Here is a 21,765-nt window from a genome sequence, read left to right on the forward strand (position 1 = left end):
GGATCTACACATATTGTCGTAGCCCTATGTTTAAGTAGCAGTCTTTTTTAAAAATTAAAAAGTAGGTGATTCATGCACGTCAAAAACCCACCAAATCACTTTTAATTCTGATTCAGAATCAGTTACAGATCACATAAGTCATAGTTTTTCCTTCGAATGTTGCGCTTTTGAGAAAAAAAATACATAAATAGTACATGAAATTATCACTTTACAAGAGTTATAGTTCTTGATTTTATTCGATTTGGTTAATTTTAGTGGGAGATAAATGTATGATTTTCTCAAAAGTACAGATCGGTCTATGGAAAGGACAACTGTTACGTAAAAATATAGAATATGTATTTTGAAAAAGCATTGATACGAAAATTGGTAACAATAACTCACACGACCTTTCGCCCAGGTGAGTTATAAGCAAAACTTTAAGAGCTTTATCAAACTTCTAGTGTAATTGATATCAACAAAAAACACAAAACATATGACATTATTAATGTTAAACGAGCATGCAGCAGGATGTGGTCCTTGCAAGAAATTAGTGTTAATCCCTCAGGAGCACCTGCGTCCATCACAGTGTGAAAGGGGTTTATTCTGGTGTGTTTTTGTTGTTTTTATTTCTTTTGTGTTTAAAAATTTGTTTTTCGTATTTATCCCTTTGACGTTCCCGGTGTTATTTCGTTAATTAGTTTCTTCTCATTTCCTCACTTACCTGAATACAAAAATATCAATTACAAATAAATACTGCAAACTTCTGTATACTGTATATATATACTGACTGAACAAAAATGTAATCTTCATGGAAATACCATGCGTGATATACATCCCAACCATTGTGTGAATTTTATGTAAAGGCTTACACGTGATCATATTTTTACAAGAGAGAAAACATACCATTATTGCATGTCAGATAAATATATAAACAATGAAGCGTCATGTAAGGAGAATCTTTAGAACACGCGATAATCGAAAGTCGACCTATGGGTAAATATTATGTAGCATAAAAGGTGATCATTTGAGCTTCTGTATGTTCTGTTGTACTCATTGTATAACAGAACTATCACAGCGAGTGCTATTATCATCTTTAGGGAATAGAGTCGGTCTTCCTTGGATTGAATTACCATAACCAGATGAAATATCATCATATGGTGATTAATTGGACAATTATCAAGATTTACACTCTGCATTCATTGCAAAAATACAAAAGTGAAATGTGTTTTTAACTGAATTGAAAGAAAATACATCTAAGTGAATTTCAAGTGAACTACCTAATGTAATGAAAAGCTAATTCAATCCCACCATATTACTCGCTGTAAAGTAATGTATAAAGTCCATTAACATTTACTTTAACAATTAAAGTATATAAAAGTATTATATATAAAATATAGATTTATTCAATTTATAATGTAACAATATATATATATATATATATGTGGTTTGTTAAGACAACTAAAACAATAAAATGAATGATATATACAGTGTAAAAACTTAAGTACAGCTCAGCTCAAAACCAGACTGAAGTTAGGCATAACTTAAAGCCTCAAAGAAACTGTATTCGACAATACGAGCGCAAATGAAAGTGGGTCACTGGAGATATTAACACTTAAAGTTTGGAAACAATCTACCTCTAGAAAAGTACGGGAAATTTTAATAACATAGCAAGCCAAAAAATATTTCACGATATATAGCAGAACCAAGGCAATGAAAACGTAGAAAACGTTGTTTTTTTATTAACTTAAAAATGTGTTTCATTGATTATCATGAGACATCATGATGAATCACCCCATGTCTGATCTTTAGATAGATCCATACTTAAGACTATAGTGATAAAACCGAATTCTATTCTGAAAGTAAACAGTGAATGAAGTACGAGAACTAAAAATAAAGCTGAAGTTAATGATATATCATTGAGCGAATCTCCGAGACACAGAAGCTGTATATACATTTACGATAATGAATTGACACCTTAACTTATCACAAACTTGACTGAAATACAATGTAACACCGATTTTTGCATACTCAATAAATACACTATCTTCTGTATGATACATGTACCTGTCCCAGAGTAATACCATTTTAAGATGGCGGATAACATGGTTTAACCCTCTCGTAAGGTTCACTGGTGTCACTTCTGTCCAAATGTTCAAATTTGAAATTATTCGCCATAGTCGATTTGACTTAATGCTGTTATTTGAAATCGTCGATATTTTATTTAAGTATCACAGCAGTAACATCAGATCAAAATATTTAAGGAATGACTGTCACATTTTTTTTCGGTCTATGAAGAAATAACCTCAATCAAGTGGTGCACACTAAATAGCAGATTATTTTCAAGTGTGCACCACGGGAATTTAGGTTATTTTAAATAAGCAAAACAAAGTAATAATAATAATAGTCATTACAAAACTTGGTCTATGAGATGATGGACGAGTTTTTTTATTCAATTAGAAATCGTGTTACTTATAAAATCAAATTATTACACAATAAGAACAATGGAAAAAAATATAATGCAATTTACGGTTATATATATATAAGCTGCAGAGTTATGATGATTTAATTTATAAGTAAAGCCAAATGCAATATAAACATTAATATCAAGAGACAGTTAACGTTATCTTTATTCACTTGCTTTTACGATCTTTATGTCAACGGAAAAGTCGGAAAATAATGCATTACTTGTGTAAACACATTTTGTATATATGATACAAATGATTAATACATCGCTTTTGTGCCCTTGATAGAACAATGGCAAAATTAAAATGGCCATGCATGATGTATACATGGCGTTATAGTCTAAATTCAAAGAACATTAAAATATGTTTCTAAGATGTTCTAAATTTAATGCAACAAGATCGTTTGATATTCGAGTTGTAGAAGGTATTGAGGAATACTCAATTTAGATGTGTTAATGATGTCTGCTCTGACGAAAATGCACACTTGATATTTAACCTTTAAAAAAATCATACATTGTAGAAATAAAAATATATTTCTAAGTAGTATATAAGTCTCGTCACGTGACTCTGTGGTCTCTCCAGAATGGTTATAGAAATAAAAAATATATTTCTATGCAGTATATAAGTCTTGTGACGTGACTGTTCTCACGAGAATGGTAACCACTCTACCCAACGTGCATCTGCCATTCAAATGCATGACAATTTGTCATTTACAGAGTATTGAGTTCAGTATTAAAAAAACATCTTTTCGTGTAAAAGTATCGATAAAAACGATTAATATCTACATAATAAAAATGTTAAGAAAAGCATTGTTAGAAGTATTCATTGTAATGAAGGTTTTGATATACAGGAAGTACACAATAACATGCAGATCGGTCTTCGGATTTCAATAGTTCTGCATAAAAAATTACGGAAAAATGAAACTAATATGAGACGTACAACCATATATGTATAACAGCTTTACATATGCAATGAACACTATACACTAACAATACACACTGTTGATTGTAATACCATTTTTAACACATTTCAATCGTCATTCGATGTTTGTAATGAAAGTGTGTTTCTATAGGGATAACAGTTGCTTTTTCTTTTTTTTAAGATCCCTTATTTAGTTATTGTCGACAGTGAATGTCAAGTAATGATATTTTCCCCAAATAATGTCATATTTCAGAATGTGTATATACATGTAACTAATTTATCCAGTGTCGAACAACACGCATGCGTTCTTACATTGCACCTTTTATAAAAACAACATTAGTTTTCTCCTCTACGGACTTTCATACATCAAACCTGAAATGAAAAAAAAATGAAATACGTAAAAACAGTGAACCACAATCCTGTTTATACCAGAATCATGTCTTTGTTTTTTTTGTTCACAATTTCACCGTGTTTTGTTTGGGATTTTGACGTATTTGAATCATCCCACTGCTCACGCTTCGGTATTAATTAAGAAATAATTCGTGGAGGGGGTAGATTTGTACTCATTTTAACATAGATACGGCAGTTATATTCGATTATTTAACACCGAGCGACAAATCTACTCCCGGAAGGAATTATTTCTTTTCTAATTTGATAAATACTGTATTTTTGTGACAAAAATTTCCCTAGGCGTAGCCAAAATAATGGCTGTTCCGTTTAATCTCCCCCGTATGGAAGTTGTATTAATTTTGTATATTTATGTCATCGTATGTGTTAAATGTGTGTACTTATTCAATTTATTTCAATTAGATAACTTCTCAGCCGTTAAATCATCGCGTAAACGTTTTTAAATGAGTGTTTTGTCTCGAAGAGACAGTGCACAGGTAATAAAGGTGTTATTGTACTGACATATACTGTTTGACAATATCAAGACGTTATATTAGAAATGAATTTTAAACCTGGCTAAAGCAAAACAGCTAAACAATAGTATAGTTAAAAGGGATCTGGCTTAAACCGTTTTCATTGTATGAATTACGTTTTACAATGTAAGTCGACAGTATAACGACTAAAATGTCGTGTCTTGTTACAAGAACCATTTCAATTGACAGTCAATTTTTGGAATGGTCTTACAGTATTGGTAATAAAAATACTGAAGCATTTATATTTGGGCTTTTCAGATACATCAAATTTCATGTACATGGCCTACACATGGTACCAGGAAACAGAGACGATCTACATAAACAATTTAGCGAACAGAATAAAATACAACTACTAACAAAAAGATAAGACATCATGCAATAGTCAATATGAACTTCCACAAAAATACAAAACAAAGCAAAAAACAAAACAAAACAAAACAAACAAACAAACAAAAAACTAAAACAAAGAAAACGTGAAGTAAAGACCACCGCAGAGATTTTATTGCATTATCCAAGTATTTATACCTCATAACCTCAAGAACTAATTATTACAGTGTTGTTCACAAAATTTGCCTTTTTAAGATACTGATAGTTCAATTAAATTATTTGATATGCACTATGGAAAAATGGCGGAACCATTTTCCGACACTTTTTCCTATATAAGCAGTCAAAAAATATCTACGTGACAGATGCTTCATGATAAATTTAGATAGCTTTTCGGTCGTTTTTCAGATGTATTGAATATATTTGAGAAAAAAAAACAAAACAAAACAAAACAACAAACAAATAAACAGAAAACAAGCAAACAAACAAATAAAAAAAAACAAATTGAGAAAAGTGACTTGACACCATTTGCCAGATTCTTACGCCGGAAGGTATTAAAATAACAAATAAAGAAGAATATATAACATACAATATAATTACACTATAGGGGGTCAACTTCAATGATTTCAATATTCAAGAACATTCTCAATATTGTAGCCCATAATTATTTATTACCTACATTTAACTCCCGGCATGCAACAACATTAAATGTTAAGTATTAGTCCATATGCATAAAATTCAGACACTACCTATGGTAAGATAATTCATGGTGTAGAAAAACCTACCAAACAAACGATGCCTTTACAGTCTACATATATTACACATTCACATAACGATAATGGTTTCATTCAGATCTACACTTTTTAGAAAATCATACATTTAACTCACACTAAAATTACCCGAATGGAACCAAATCAAGAAATATAACTCCTACAAAGTGCCAACTTCATGTAGAATCTACATAATTTTAATTTCAAAAACGCAACAACCAAATGAAAAACTAAGACTGGTTAGGTGATCAGTAACTGTTTTTGAACAAGAAATAAAACTGAATACAGTTGGTTTTTGACATGTATGAATCACCTTCTGTCACCTTATGTCACAGCTGTACGAGTTCGAGTCCCGCGGAGGGAACGACCAAAAAATTTGCTTCGCAAATTTGACAGTTCTAAGATCGTTGGGAATTTTTCAGACCCTTCTATAAGTTAACGTTATTTTCCCTGTATCAATTTGATCCGATGGAAAAGTTTAGCGAAAAAAGTCGTCACATTCTGAGACGTTGTATAATATTGATTTGTTGTGACATGCATCATTAATTTGATCCTCTATCCTACATAATAACATCTAAATGAACTGTCCCGTACTACCATACATCGTGTACTAAGTTACAGCCCTAGATTAATCCTACGAGGAGGAATGACCCGGCCAGCGAAAGCTGTATTTTCATATAGCCTAGCTGGCCGAGTGGTCTAGGGCGCTGGACTTTGTGCAGGCGGTGTTGCCATAGATGTCACAGCGGTACAAGTTCGAATCCCGCGGAGGGAACGACCAAACATTTGCATCGAAAATTTGACAGTTTTAACATCGTTGGGAATTTTTCAGACCTTTCAATACGTTTACATATCTTCCCTGTATCAATTTGATCCGATAGAGCAGTGTAGCGAATAGAGTCATCACATTCTGAGACGTTATATATATATATGAACGGGCATTTTGTAGGGACATTGTTGACTGGTGATTCTCCTATTTTCAAAAAAGGGCCAAACTTACACTCGACAAAATTGTCGTCGGAGTCGATAAATTATGCGTAACAAATTGCTTTTGATATTTCAAACATAACATGTTAGAAAAAAGTTTAAGAAAATTTTTCAAAAATGGGGTTTGCATGTATAATTGATAATCAGTGTCTGGTTTCATAAAACATAAAAACTGAGATTTTCCTCAAATCCTTCCGAAGCTAAAGTTTCGCCAATCGGAAACTTAAAAAGTTTTTGGAAAACTCAGGAATTGATGATATTCTCAACTTTTTTATGAAACCCATGCCTGGACACTAACGGAATAAATCTCTGTAGAACATTTTTCTTCTATTTTGTATTGGTATATAGGTCTTCCACTTCAAGACAATTCTGTTTTCTTAAGATATTCAGTGTATCACATCATCCTGTAGATGTTTATAAGTATTGCTTTGCTGTGTAGCTTTAAAAACACCAGACGTACGATAAATATAATGATTAATATGCTCCTAATAAAAATAGGAATTTTAATGAACAGTGCATTCAGACCAGATAAGCTACATTTTGCTCCTTGAAACACGTGAGTGTAATTGGGTTGAACAAAACCTGCATATACACGAATCTTCATATCAAAATTTGGCATTTTGAGAGGATGTCCATATAAAGATCAGGCAGATCCTATGATTTGGGTGGCAGAGGTTAAATTTTAAACCACTGAATTGTTTTGTTCCAGTGTAATGTATATATCATATGCATGTAAAATAGTATAGAGTTTATTTTAAATCGACAATGGATAGCTCGGAAAATGGCTGAAAGTTCTCTAACGAAGCAACCAAATTTTTCTCAAACTACTGAGTTATTTTCCTTTTTTCAATAATTTCAATGCTTTCTATGTAAATTATTTCTCTTCAATCATAACAGTAAATCATAAACCAACATTCAACTTTGAGAAAGGATTCATTTGTGATATGAAATATCACTGCCTGGTGTTACCTTGGACTCACTCTTAAAAGTTATAATTTCTTACCAGCTATACTTGCTGTCAGAAAACAAGCAACATTTCCACAGATCATGGCCCGAACAATCACTTTCGTTATATCGTGTTTCCTTGACGGCGCCATTGCTCCCAATGCACCTAACATAATTCCTATGGAGCCAACGTTTGAAAATCCACACAGAGCATATGTTGCTATAACTAATGACCTTGGACTCTGTAAAGACACATACAATAATTTCTTACACAAAAAAGTACCAGTGAAAGTTGACATACATGCAGTGCTTATGTATTACTTGTTTCACCGGAATAGACCATTTCATGCTAAATGTGTCATAGTCGATGAGTGTACGTGGAAAAACATGGTCAATGTATACTTCCGCCGGAGGAAAATTCTTTTTGTTCTACCAAAGCCCTACGTCGCGGAAGTGTATATTAAGCATGCTTATTGACTTATATTTCTTTACTTTACAGCTCTCATCCGAATTTTTACAAAATATGGATGCATGCGTTTACTATCTATTCGCTTTTCACTTATTATATCATTCTTTTTTAGTTTAAAGCTCTAATTCAAATATTTGTCATTGGCCTGCATATATGAACAAATAAAACAGGAGTTAATGAATATTAAATGAACGAAATAAGATTTTATAAAAAAATTGATGAATGTCTTAAAACATTTGTAATAAATGAAGGAGTTTGTGATCAACAGATTACATGTCAATATGAACCATTACTGTTTTCATTAGACACAAGAACTTTTCTTCTAAAAGCACGCTATTTAACCTATGTTATAAGCGCTCAGTGGTAAGATAGCTGCTGAAAATTGGGCTTAAACCGTGAATGTAATTCTCTTTATGTAACTATACCGTTATTTTCTTTTCGTTGAGGACCGTCGGAATAATTTAGCTCAGTATATTTAGTTAAATAATTGGTAGGTTCAAAACGCTTTGAAAACAGCGGTGTTAGGAGATATGCAATCTTGTAATTGGTGAAATATTTACCAGAAATGATTGGACAGTTAAAGAGTAATCAAGAGAACCAAGGTACGAGCGGAAATCAAAAGGATATATTCCAAGAATAAAGACCATACAGAAAAAAACAGATACACACAAAAAGAGCATGAAATAACCAAAAATTACACGTACAAAGAAACAAAAGCAAATGAACGACTCGGAATTCACTAAAATCTGGGATCATGGACCAGGTGGACCGGTAAGGTAAGCGTCCTCTGCTCTTCTAGGAACACCCGAAGGAGGCAGACGAAAAAGCATTTTTTGCTAAAAATCCCCAATATAATTACCAAACAACAAACTTTTATATACATTACCTTTAAAACTCCGCCAACTAAGGTGTGGTTAAAATCTGTGTATGTTATATCTAGTCCTTCATATCTGTAGCCTCCTGTATAATTGCTATGACTTGTGTACCATGTTAAATTTGCATCGTTTTTAATAATCGTTGATAATGAATCATATGCTACAAACTCGTTGATGAATGTCTTTATGCCAATAAGTTTGCCTACAATTCGGCAGTCAGCAGGGGGAACGCCCATCACCCACGATACGGGCCAAAACACATAGGAACAAATGAACTGCAATGAGAATATATCACAGGAAGTGACGTGAGTGTACAGCATTGTAATATATACTATCATATAGTATTAAATGTTTGGCTATTCAATTCAATGAAATGAGTCGATATTTTCCCCCGTTTCTCGCTCTATTAAATAAATTCCTAGAAAAAATACGGATGCGTTCCGAGTTACAATTTTCATATTGCACACTCTGGTTAACAAAATAAAATGGCGGAACATGATACCGCCTATCTTTTCAGCAGAGCCGTATAAACCGAACCCCTAGAAAAAGGAACAAACCAAAGTCAATAAATAGTTGACAAAGGCAAAGTGAAGGTTTTATAGAAAAAGTAAACAACTGTAAACTGTACTTGAAGGGATTTTGAACATGGTGTACAAGTGTCTGGTATCGAACGTTTTCGAAATTGAACGATTCGACAAGGACCCGTATTGAATAACTGTACAATTAACTTAAATTTCAATGTTCTATCAAAGTCACAGTCGTAAAAATGATCATAACCGACCGAGAATGTATATGAAAACTTTTCTAATCGACTCATTTAACAGTTTACAGGACTGAGTGAAAATCAAAATGTTTAAGTTAAAAGAATAAACTTCAAATCTCAGGTACATATAATACTTCAGGAAAATAAGAAAAAAAAACTTTAATTTGAGACAGGTGAAACCCGAGACGCTTCATGACCAGCATTAAATCAGGACATATTTCATATTTTTTTGTCAGCCCTGACAATATAGTATTATTGTGCAAGGTTTTCCATATTGGTTTACTTAATGGTCCAAAGCTAGTCATAATAGACTGAGGCGCAGCCGAAGTTCAATATACATTGCTAACCGAGGACCAATAATTCAGCCAATATAGAAAACCTTACGCAAGTATATCTTAATTGGCTAACTAGTGCAATATGCTATGTCACGCCTAGCCAATATGGATTTTTTTTGCGTATTGGTTCACTTAAGTATTTTGTATTGTATTGACAGTTTGATCATATTAAGGCTAACATTCGAATGTTACTCAATAAAGTATTTTTATTTTATTACCTTCCAATATTACAGTAAATACTGTTTGACAATGGCTCTGGCAGAGAATCATATTATAATCGCACGCTCGTGTATCATGATATATATATATATATACATTATCGGGACATTTTTCACTAATATTCATGCAATTACCCTATTTTATTATCGTATTATATCATATATTTAAATTAAAATATATCTTTTTTGTACCTGCAGTATAAGTGTTTGTTTAAACCCTATACCACATACCATACCCTAAACACACCTCTAGACCTATATTGCATACCGTATATCCTATACCGTATATCACACCTCTTGACCTATATCATATACCCTATATCACACCCCTCACGGACCTATATCGTATATCCTATATCACACCCTCTCACGGACCTATATCGTATACCGTATATCACACCCCTTGACCTATATCGTATACCGTATATCACACCCCTTGGCCTATATCACACCCCCTCACCAACCTATACCGTATATCACACCCATTGACCTATATCACACACCCTCACGGACCTATATCGTATACCGTATATCACACCCATTGACCTATATCGTATACCGTATATCACACCCCTTGACCTATATCGTATACCCTATATCACACCCCCTCACGGACCTATATCGTATACCGTATATCACACGCATTGACCTATATCGTATACCGTATATCACACCCCTTGACCTATATCACACCCCTCAAGGACCTATATCGTATACCGTATATCACACCCATTGACCTATATCGTATACCGTATATCACACCCCTTGACCTATATCGTATACCTTATATCACACCCCTTGACCTATATCTTATACCGTATATCACACCCATTGACCTATATCGTATACCGTATATCACACCCATTGACCTATATTACACCCCCTCACGGAATTGCAGTATAATTAAAATCTATGATATAATGAACATGACATGTCAAAGTCTGTATCACCAGTGGTATCAACCCTCGACCTCTATCAACCCGCGGGCCGATGGCCCTTGAGATGATATTATAGGAGTCTCGCGTTGATACCGCAGATTTTGTAATATTCAGTATATATATTGTACTATAATTAATCAAACTATAATTGATACTATTAATAAAAGCACAATTAATATAAGAAAATTGTAAACAAAGAAAATCGGAGATGTGAAAACCAAGGAAAACTGTTACAATACATTCATAACCAATCGTTTTTTAATTTGTGTCCTAAATCATACTTTCATAACCAATCGTTTTTTAATTTGTGTTCTAAATCAAACGTACCGATCCGATTCTGATACTCTTTTATTTTAATCGTATTAAGTATTACCTCAAACGTAAGTGGTTCTGTGAGACCTGCTCTTTCTCCAAACCAGGTTAGAGTGGCGTTTAAAAACGCCAGTAGTGAAATAAATGCGATAAGATTAACGGCGATATTGGCGACCAGTTTGATGGACTGACTTGCACCATTCGAAGCAGCTTCAACAATGTTACGTTCAGTTCTGGAATAAATGAATTTGTAATATCAACAGCAGAGATTTACCGAATGTTTCCAGTGTAAAAAAATCGATAATTCACACTGTGAACATCAATCCTCACCAATTTATAAAACCACATAGATCTATAAAATATATACAAGTTCAAAATAACAATTCGTGACTTTCAGTTGAATTTTTTAGAACCATTGCACTTGATTCATATACAGTTATGCCCTTTGTGATATTTGAATATAAAAGAAAATAGCCATAATACCTTTGGGTTTTACTATTGTACTTCTTATCAAATTTATTAAAACAATTTTATAGGATCTTTTGATAGCTCTTACAAACATGTTTTTCATTAGAACAATTAGATTTTTTTACTTGTTGGTATTGTATTAACACTTTGTAATATCTTCACAAGAAAGGAGAAAAAAAAACAAATGAAAAATTTTCACAAAGTTTTAAGAAGCATTGAATGATTAACAATCATTTTACTCTTCATCTTTTGTTGACATAATGCATTATCCATAAATACCATTTGAGGCTTTAATATTTTCATAAATAAATCATTAATCATAATGCAATCATAAAATAATCAAAATTACAGGGTATTTTGAAAAGAAATTGGTATTACATTATATTACATGTAATCAGATTTTTTTGCCGATTAATGATTACAATGATTAATTGAAGAAAGGTAATCAATACAGATGATTAACGATTACATTCACAATTACCCCATTTCTGCTTTCCACATATGCATTTGCAAACTGCTACAAAGACAAAATTAATTTTAAATTTTTGTTACCCTTTTTCCATTTCATAGACATCCTTTCCGATTGCTCTTGATTTCTTGGTCTCGGGATAAGACAGTTTCGACATTGCCAGTGCAGCAGGTGCAGACATCACAGAGGCAGACAGGAGATGTTTGGCGGGCACCTAGAAAACATGACGCAGTCTATAGATCAAGTTTTCATAGAAACTGAGCTAAAATGGTTAAATTTGTTTGAAAAAATTAAAAACGGTAGTAAATGTATAAGGAAATTTATGGGTTGATAGACGTAGTTTTCTGTATGAAATAGCCTGTGCATTTATACCGGTGTATACTTTTTCTTTCCTTTTTAATAGGTTAAAACATTTCTAATTTACATGCAAATAGGAACAAATAACCAAAAAAACTTACACCAATCAGAACATAAGCTGCCATAACGCTTCCGGCAATAGTCGCAAATCCTCCTGTCATAACGGCGTGGATTTCAGAATTAGTTAGCCTAGCTAAAAATGGTCGAATCATCAATGGTGCCTCACTCTGAAATCAGAAGCAACTTCTTTAACGACGGTTTCAGACTACAGGAGTATTTACATGTTACATAGATGGTTATTTTGGAGTATATCAATATATTCAACTTCGTCCGCTTATTTTGCCTCATATTATTTTTCGAAGAAATGAGACATTTGGATAATCATCGAACTCTTTATAATGTCTGGTGAATTCCCTGTCTTCACTATATGCAAACTTATGAAAATATGCAGTTTGTTTTGCAGTTTTGTGTTTGTAAAGAAATTTAATGTTTAGAAGACGTATTTTGTACCTGACCAATAAAAATATTTCCTGCTGCATTGAGGGACTCAGCTGGAGATGTTCCGAGTGCAAATGCTAAAGCACGTGCTATATACTTGATTACAAACTGCATCACACCCAGGTAGTATAGAACAGAAATGGCTGTACTGAAGAACACTATAACCGGAAGTACCTGTAATAAAAAGGTAATTCATTTTAAGAACAGTAACCTTTATCTACACATTTTTGGCCTGCTCGAACAATGTTGTCAGTAAACAAACGTACATACCAAAAAATAATTATCTTGTAAACATACTCTTTTGTGGGAGTGACAGAAAATTTACTTGTGACAAATACGTTTTTGTATATGGAATAGGTTTCTATACACGTTTGGTTTCAATAGTACTTATTCGCTTTAAGTGTCAAATGGTAAAGCGGTGCATAACAAACATAGATTAAAGTGTTTGTGGATTTGGAAAATTTCAAGGAAGTGCTGATTTCTAAGGTTGAGCAAAGTTAGATGTGACATCATTGCAGGTAGTTTGTTAACATAAATATTTTTGATCAGGTGGCCGACTTAATATTCAATCAAATTATCTACCAATAGGGTATGTAAGTCTCGTCATGTGACCCCGTGATTTCACGAGATTGGGTCCTAGTCTACCATTCAAAAGCATGGAGACTTGTCATTTAGAGAGTGTTGAGTTCAGTGTTGAGGGCAAACATCTTTTTGTGTAAATAATACCGATAAAAAATAACAATTATCTATTTCTACAAGATAAAGGTAATAAGATGAAGGTGAAACCTTTTAACGCTCCCGAAGAAACATTAATTAAAAACAACTTTAATAATTTTTGTCAGCTCTGATTTGATATTTCATACTTATAACCTTCAAGTATGGCAAATTTTGTAATGATGTATATTTGTCCTAAAGCATTTTACTGATTGTTGTGGTCTGATATGTCTGTTGGGCAATTTGTCCGGTATTTATAAGGAATTAATGGTTACCATGGTCCGAAATGTCTTTGGGTCGAATTGTCCGGCACTGGTTAACATTATGGTTCTTATATTTGCGAAACGTCTTCAAAGATTTCTTTTGTTGCATTTAGTTTCGCTTCATTCTGTTCATTTTGTATAGTTAAATTATGTTTTTATAACGATTTGATTCATTTTATCGAATAGATTCGTTTCGATTCTTTCTTTTATCGATTATTTTCGTTTCGTTTTGGTTCGTTTTCGTTTCGCAATTTTTAGGACCCGAGAATTATGGGTAATATTGATTACGTAATTTTCGTAAACATCTGGACGCCATACTGCAGACTATAAGGCCAACCCTATCTTGGAAAATCTATGATTCGATTTGTATTTAATTATCGAAACTAGCAAATATTTTTAGAGACTGGTTTGGCTCTTAATCGCACATATACAAGTATACGCAAATGAAGCTGCCATTATGCTGTTTTTCAGCTCCTGAAAATGCAGGTACAAACCGGATATTATGCTTTTTCTTGCCATAAGTATACAGAACCAAGTTGATGATACAACCATTAACGCTCCCTTCGGGAGCGTATTAAGAAAAAAAAACATAAAATAGAAGATTTTGCATTGTTATACAGGGTTTCATACAGGGTTTCGAGTACCCGACAGTAAACAATAAATTGCAGATCGGTCCTCGGTTTTCAATACGTTCTACGTCGTAAATTCCGGTAAAGAAAATGAAACTAGAATGAGACTTACATACCCTATGGTTCGAGCACAAAAAAAAATGTCACATAGACATGTGGTATTCTTCAACAGTTTTATGTTGTATGGGCTGACACTAAATGCAAAAATATCTGCACTGTTGTCTTCGTTGATATCGTCAGTATTGCGTAGTTAAATGAAAGACGAAAAAACTTTTACCCAATCAGAAAACATGGTATGTCCGAATTGAAATAGTATCGAGAACGTACCGCAAAAGCGAAGAAATGTTCTCTAAACGTATTTTCACCAAACAAGAATCCAGCTCCTTTATCAGTGTGGGCTAAAAATTCAGTCACCCTGTCACCACACCACTGAAATGCGTCATTGCCTACAGGCCATTTCAGAATACACAGGGCGAAATAAAACTGGATTTCCAGGCCCCAAAAGACAGGTCGCCAGTTCACCTAAAATATCAAATAAAACATACAAAAATCAGAGTCCGTCTGCTCAGTAATCATATATTCCGGTTAACATTTGACTTGAAGTTGGTTAGTAATTGACGAGCTTACCAGCGCGTACAAAGATAGAATCAAAAATAGAGTCAAGCAGCTATAATTTTAGAAAAGACAATGCACCCTTCAGTGTGCAGTCGTCTCACGAGATTAGTATAAAATGAGAATCGATTCCATGACTTCCGACAGTGTAACATGTAGCCGACGATCTGTAATAATAAATGTAAATTTAGAATGTGATCGAAGAGAGATACAACGTTACTAGACCGACATTGTGGGTAAATGATAAACTACATGTATATCAAAACTACTTTTATAGAGAGTATCATTATGCAGTTGACTGCCCACGAAGCAGTGCTATTGCTTGGAATGTTGATAATGTATATCAACTCGCAAGCGAGGGCATTTATCAATGTTAAAGGCATCATTACCTCTCAATAACATTAAAATGCATCGATAATGCCCTCAACCCCAAGAGTCATTAGTGTTTATTTAATTGAAGGATCTGACGCGGCATGACTCAACACACGTGACAATGTTTAGGACTGATAGAATAGCTCATTCGTCTCTGGTGTGAAGCAAAGCATAAAATAAAACGAGTTAATACTTCCAATGGTAAAGTGATTCGTGGTGTAGAAAAACCCACCAAACAAACCATGCTTTTTCAGTCTACATATGCTATATTTTCACATAACGATAATTATTTCTGTATCCAGATCTGCACCTTTGAGAAAATCTTGCATTTATCTCCTACTAAAATCAATCAGCCAAACAAAATCAAGAACGATAAATCTTGCAAAGTGCCAACTTCATATATATAATCTATATGATTTATATCTCATAAGCACAGCAACCAAGTGAAAAACTAAGACCTGTTATGTGATTAGTAATTATTTCTGAACAAGAAATTAAACCGAATTCAGTGGGTTTTTGATATGCGCGAATCACCTCCTGTCTGATTTTTATAAAGACTAATACTTTAAAATTGTTCCAAATGACGATTTTTCTCGGTAACGTCAAGGTATATATTAACTTCACTTAGCGACAAACATTTGTTTTCTGCTTTACTCGCTTACTAAATGTTGGAAAACTCTGACAGTTTTTAAATCATTGACAAATGTCGCATATTTGGGATAAAGTCGTCATTCTCTCTTTTACTTCTAGTATGCAAAGACTCTTGTCATTTCTATTTTGGCTATCTCAGCGTTAATGTAAGTTCCGAACGTCAATCGTCATTCGAGACTCGTTCGAAACGACTTACCCTTGCTGGATTGTGTGAAGTGACGTAGAATACAATGATAAAAGTGGCTACCCCAACCAGGGAGTAAAGATTTTCTATCTCTTTCAATATAACTTCTACGATGATGACAGCAATGTTTCCAGCGATGGCCAGGATAATAAAACATATATGAATTCTAAAAAAAATCAAACAGAAACAAACGATTTAAAAAGACATACATTTTTGTATTGCTTTCAAAACGTTTGAAATGAAAACCACAACTCGTCTTTAAAAATAGAATCGAAATTTAAATTGATTCTTTAAAAAACATTTAAAAAGTTTTATTTTCTTTCAAACTTATATGGTTTGTGACTTTGTATTTTAATTTAAGTTTTGTCCCATGGCATTCAATTGTAGGAAGCTCATTTACTTTCATCTCTTTACTTCCTCTTTGCTTCCATCAGATAAATCTAAAAAGATACTTCTCCGTTTTAGAGAAGTACGGTTTATGTATATTTTCTCTAATTTATTTGTGCATTCTTTTATTCAATTTGTTTTCATTTTTAGTTTATTGTCTGTTTTCTATGTTGAGTTAAACTCGGATTTTGGATGTTTAGTTTGTTATCGTTCTGATCATGCTCCCACCCTTGCCTTTGACGCAATATTCATTAAAATTAATACAAGTCCCTTTTGTTTAATAGGTTAGGGCATTTTAGTGTTTTTGATGTGTAACTTATTAATATCGTCACCATAAGAATGTTCTTTTCGAATATAACACTTACACAAAACCATATTTGTTCATGAATCGATCAAACGAGTTCTCCATCCCGGTGAAATCTGGCTTGCATATGGTGAAGAAAATTTGCAGACATATACCAAGAACGATAACTACTGTCAACACAATCAGTCGTACATTTCCTTCCTCTCCAATCTTTCCCTCTTTGGTTTGACAGTACATACACCAAATAAAATAAGCAAAATAACCTAGAAGAAGTAAAACGTAAAACGAATATTTCACAATATCCTTGTTTTCTTTATGCCATGCGGAAATGGCTGTCTGTATCGAACCAACAGTGTTTGAAAAAATGTTTCCCTCAAAGTCAAGGTCGTCGCTATCTTCATATGGTGGTGCCGGGTCTGACATGCCATTCTGGTCCTCCTGTATATTGAAATTAAGTAAGATAATATACATTTTTTTTATTGACGAAGACCACCGGAAACTACGTAATCAGAACAATTTGGCAGGAGTTTCTGTTTTCCATGTCTGGTCTTTGTCCCTGGATTACATTCTTTTGATTACCGCTATGACCTTGGTTCCCTTGATTACTCTTTCTACAGACAGCAATAGAAACTCAAGTAACTCAAATGTTAAACTCCATATTTCTAGTTTTTTGTAGACCTAAAACTTAAAGCTTTCTGTTTGAATTCTTTTGTATGTTTTTGTTGTTATTATTCCTGTTTTTTCTTTGTCCTTGTTCATTTTAGTTTGCCTTTATAATTAAGTAATGGATTTGCATCGGTTATTTCTTAAATCGATCAATTACCAGTTGAGCAGATGACATCACATCAACAAAGCACGATCTACGGTTTGTACGTATCTCAAGTTATCTTTGTTTACTAAAAGTGTACCCCTTTGCCTTTTTACTTCACCTGGCCTTACGTCATGTGAGCTATTGCCAACACTTGGCGTCCGTCGAAGTATGTCGTCGTAATTTTTTTCTTAAAAAATCTTCTCCTCTGAACCACTTAGTGGATTATTACCAAACATGGTCACTAGAGGCCTTATGGTATTAACTTTTAAAATTATGTCGATTATAAATATATCAAGAATGGCCGCAGTTGCTATATTTAGGCCACAGGGGTCAAGTCACCAATTTCTACATTTATCTAAAAAATAAACTGTAAGAGATATTGGAAAATAAAGGTGACCCCCCTTTTTATAGCTTGGATAGCTCAAAAAAAGCTATTGCCCATGAAAGGCGAAAAATAATATTTTTGCAGCTTTTAATCAATATCTTGAAAAGTATAAAGGATAGAAACTAAAGTTCCCATTGGACCGAAGTTGTAGGAGGACTCCTTTTTAGAGTTATTGTCCTTAAAAGGCGAAGCACGAACCAGGTGAGCGATTGAGGCTTATTAAAATTTTGAATCTGACAATCAATTCAAACATTATAACAGGCCATACTGAAAAATTATATTACTTTAATTTCATAATTAAGTCCGATTTTGGTTAATTTGAGCCTTTTCTCTGTTTTCAGCAGATCCAAGAAGCCGTCAGGAAAATAAAGAAAGATCAGGCCTAACATATGTACAAGCTATGTTTTCCAAATATACTATACTGAATACTTTAGATATGTCAAGGTATTGTTCCACGTATGCCCAATATATTCTAATCTTGTTTCTAATACGGTAGAAACGAGTGTTTCAGTGCGAATAGGCGGCAAATTAACCTTCTTTAGTAGAAATTGGAAATGGGAACGGTCTTGTAATGGGACAATCGGTTTTAAACTGTAGTGAGTGTTGATATACGTGTATTTCAAAATTGTATCGAATTGTATTCAAAACAATAATTTGATTTTATAAATATACAATATCAGTACATATATACCAAGAGCCGTATTTACCACATTTTTTAATGTAAGTTTTGGGAGTTGATGTCACATTAACCTTAAAATGGATTTCAATGTGAAATAAAAACGTATTATCTGATCTGTTATTATCAATATTTTTCACCTCTGGCCCTTCATAAGCTTTGTTTTCGTATCCTTGACCGTTGTGTTTTCCTGTTTTATCTGGATCAATCACGTGTACATGTCGGAGTTGAATGCCGTCTCTTTCCATGACGATTCTTATTTTTCTAAAATGATAAAAAAAACCACCTTTTTATGATTTATATACATATACATTAGCACGGCCCGATATCTATGAAAATTTATTGCCAGCTGTTTACTCTGGTCCCTAATCTGGTTTCCTTGTCAATATCATCAGCGAACCAAAGATCGCTACAATGTACCTCTTTTAAAAAAATATTATACACTAGTCTATGTGTGTGTGCGTTTTTTTTCTGCTTGGATGAGAACGTGATATTTACATCAAAAGATCAGTTAGCATTGAATTTATGTAATACATGTATTACATAGTTTTCGATTTAAACACAGGGTCTCGTTACAATAGGCTGTATGTAGGTCATATATATATTATCAGGACCCCGATATATATATAGTCTTCGCCAGTTGTTTTTATCTAGTTCCGGTAAATTGAAAACATTCGGGTCATCATGGTTACGAAAGAGTACGCAATCATATCATGGGAACCAAGATTTTAGCGGAAGTCACCCGATTTTCGTGCCACTTCGGATGTTGAAAGTAAGCCAAAATCAGTGACAGAGAATATTTGACGGTTAGCGACTTTGAAGACTTCAGTCTTTGTTTATCATAGGCCAGTGTACAATAATGGTCGTTATGGGATGGCACGGTCTAACTTGAAACTCGAGCTGGGTTAACATTACGCAAAACTTCAGGTCCTCTATCAAAATAAAACTTGTACAAAAGTCATTGCAATTTAGAAAATTAAATGACTTAATTACAATAAAAAAGACAAAAGAAAAAAAAGAAAAAAAAAGATAGCATGAAAAGAAAAGAATAGGGAAAAAAATGTCACATCAACAGCGCAAACTTTGGACTGACCATTGGCCCAAGAATTCTGACCACAAGTAGGACTGATTTTCAAAAAAATTGCTCTAATGCCAGAAATTTTTATCAGAATATGTACAGAAAACCCCTTAAGTTTCCCCAAAATGCAACTTTTGGAAAAAAACAGATTGGAAAAAAGTAAAAAAAGATAGCAAAAGTAGTTTTTGAAAATGCATTTCTCACAATTTTGCTCTAAATTAAACAATGAGTCGGGCACTTACAAATGTGCATAGTATAAAACAATTACAATGTCTGTGTCTATGTGTACTATTTAACGCGTTCTGTGATTTCAGAAAATACGTCTTCCAAAAGCCCAAGATGGTTGGTAAGCGCTTTTAGGTGAAAATGTAACTTCTTGGTTACAAAAATAAAACATAGAAGCAGTTAGCCTTATTTAGCGTGTTAAGCTTTAAGCCAACTTTCCCTGTATTTTGTTCACATGACGACCTATCTGCGCGAGCTTTAAATAGCCATCTAATAATTGACTTGCAATGGCTAAAAGTTGTATCTTTAGTCGAATCGGTTTGACCGAGTGGTCTAGGGTTCGATCCTAGGTATCGGAGTATAATTTTGTGAATCAAATCATGCTCTCCCGTTACAATAGAAAAGTACTTACGAGTCAATGCTATACATGTACATGTATAATTAGGAATATAAATATGTCACGAATCAATTTTTCATGTATATTGGAAGCGAATTATTCCTTTTATTATCAATTTAGATCGAAGATCAGAATTGATATACATGTATCAGTCGCCAGGGCCTTTACATTTGTAAAGCCTGACAGCATCTGCAATTATCATACATTACCGCAGGAAGGCAGCCCTATTGGTATAACCCATGGAGGTTCAAATGCGGAAAGTAGGGTCACCTTTGTAAGTATTTCTAATAATATCAATTCAATTCTATGTTTTTTACGTCAATAAACAAACCAAATAAACAACTTTTGCTGCGAACTAAATATACTGATTAATTTGGTTTGTGTTAACAACGGTCCAATTAAAAATAGTTGACCTCTAACCTCTTATCTTTACCTCTTTATTTCTATGCATTTACCCGAATAAACCAGTAGTTCAGTGTCGATGTATTAAAGTTGCTTAGTTATTTTATATGCATAGAAATCTTTTGATGTTTGGCTATAAATTGATCCCTGCGAGATTATAATAGTCATCAATCATAGATTTAAAATATATAGAAGAATGCTGAGTATCAAGGGGAAGAGCTATTTTCAGATATTTCATGCAGGTCCTGGCGGGTAAAAGGGGAGCTGGTTCCGATCAAGAAACGTGTATAAAGAAGAGGGGTTCATGGTATTATTTGCCACTAATATTTTGGCAATTTGTTTACAAAGGGGTAGCATATATGTAAACACAGAAACCATCCTGACGTATCACCCATGCTCTGTTATTACGGTTATCACATCGGAAGCCCGGAAATGAAACTTTGCATGGACGATATCACAGGAATTTCGATAATTCATTCTCGGGTATTGTGTCATGTTTTAAAGTCTAGTGTTATTGCTCTAATCATTCTATTTGACTATTTTGACCATATATATGTTACTATAATAGAGCTGTAGGTGCATGGCTAATGTTCCTGAACACGACATGATTGTTGAAATTATATTCTTTATTGTTTACGGGTATGTTAATTTACGTGTCTTTGGAG

At 33.4% G+C, this 21,765-nt stretch overlaps 1 protein-coding gene across 2 annotated transcripts in view; it reads right to left on the reverse strand.

Annotated features, from left to right (window-relative positions):
- Positions 1 to 1,124: 1,124 nt before the first annotated feature.
- Positions 1,125 to 21,765, reverse strand: part of LOC148602417 (uncharacterized) — a 31,220-nt gene continuing 10,579 nt past the window's right edge. For both annotated transcript variants that reach the window (XM_088551907.1, XM_088551905.1), the window contains 11 exons: positions 19,139 to 19,262; positions 17,188 to 17,564; positions 16,448 to 16,601; positions 14,944 to 15,138; positions 13,023 to 13,184; positions 12,614 to 12,739; positions 12,239 to 12,369; positions 11,280 to 11,451; positions 8,664 to 8,927; positions 7,367 to 7,550; positions 1,125 to 3,734 (listed from right to left, as the gene is read on the reverse strand). In XM_088551907.1, coding sequence (XP_088408033.1) covers positions 3,712 to 3,734; positions 7,367 to 7,550; positions 8,664 to 8,927; positions 11,280 to 11,451; positions 12,239 to 12,369; positions 12,614 to 12,739; positions 13,023 to 13,184; positions 14,944 to 15,138; positions 16,448 to 16,601; positions 17,188 to 17,564; positions 19,139 to 19,246 — 1,896 coding nt within the window. In that variant the 5' untranslated portion in view covers positions 19,247 to 19,262 and the 3' untranslated portion in view covers positions 1,125 to 3,711. The remainder of the gene's footprint in view (positions 3,735 to 7,366; positions 7,551 to 8,663; positions 8,928 to 11,279; positions 11,452 to 12,238; positions 12,370 to 12,613; positions 12,740 to 13,022; positions 13,185 to 14,943; positions 15,139 to 16,447; positions 16,602 to 17,187; positions 17,565 to 19,138; positions 19,263 to 21,765) is intronic.

This window comes from Perna viridis, chromosome 11 (genome assembly GCF_037379345.1).
Source record: "Perna viridis isolate PV_CMFRI_1.1 ecotype Kerala chromosome 11, ASM3737934v1, whole genome shotgun sequence".
Taxonomy (NCBI): domain Eukaryota; kingdom Metazoa; phylum Mollusca; class Bivalvia; order Mytilida; family Mytilidae; genus Perna; species Perna viridis.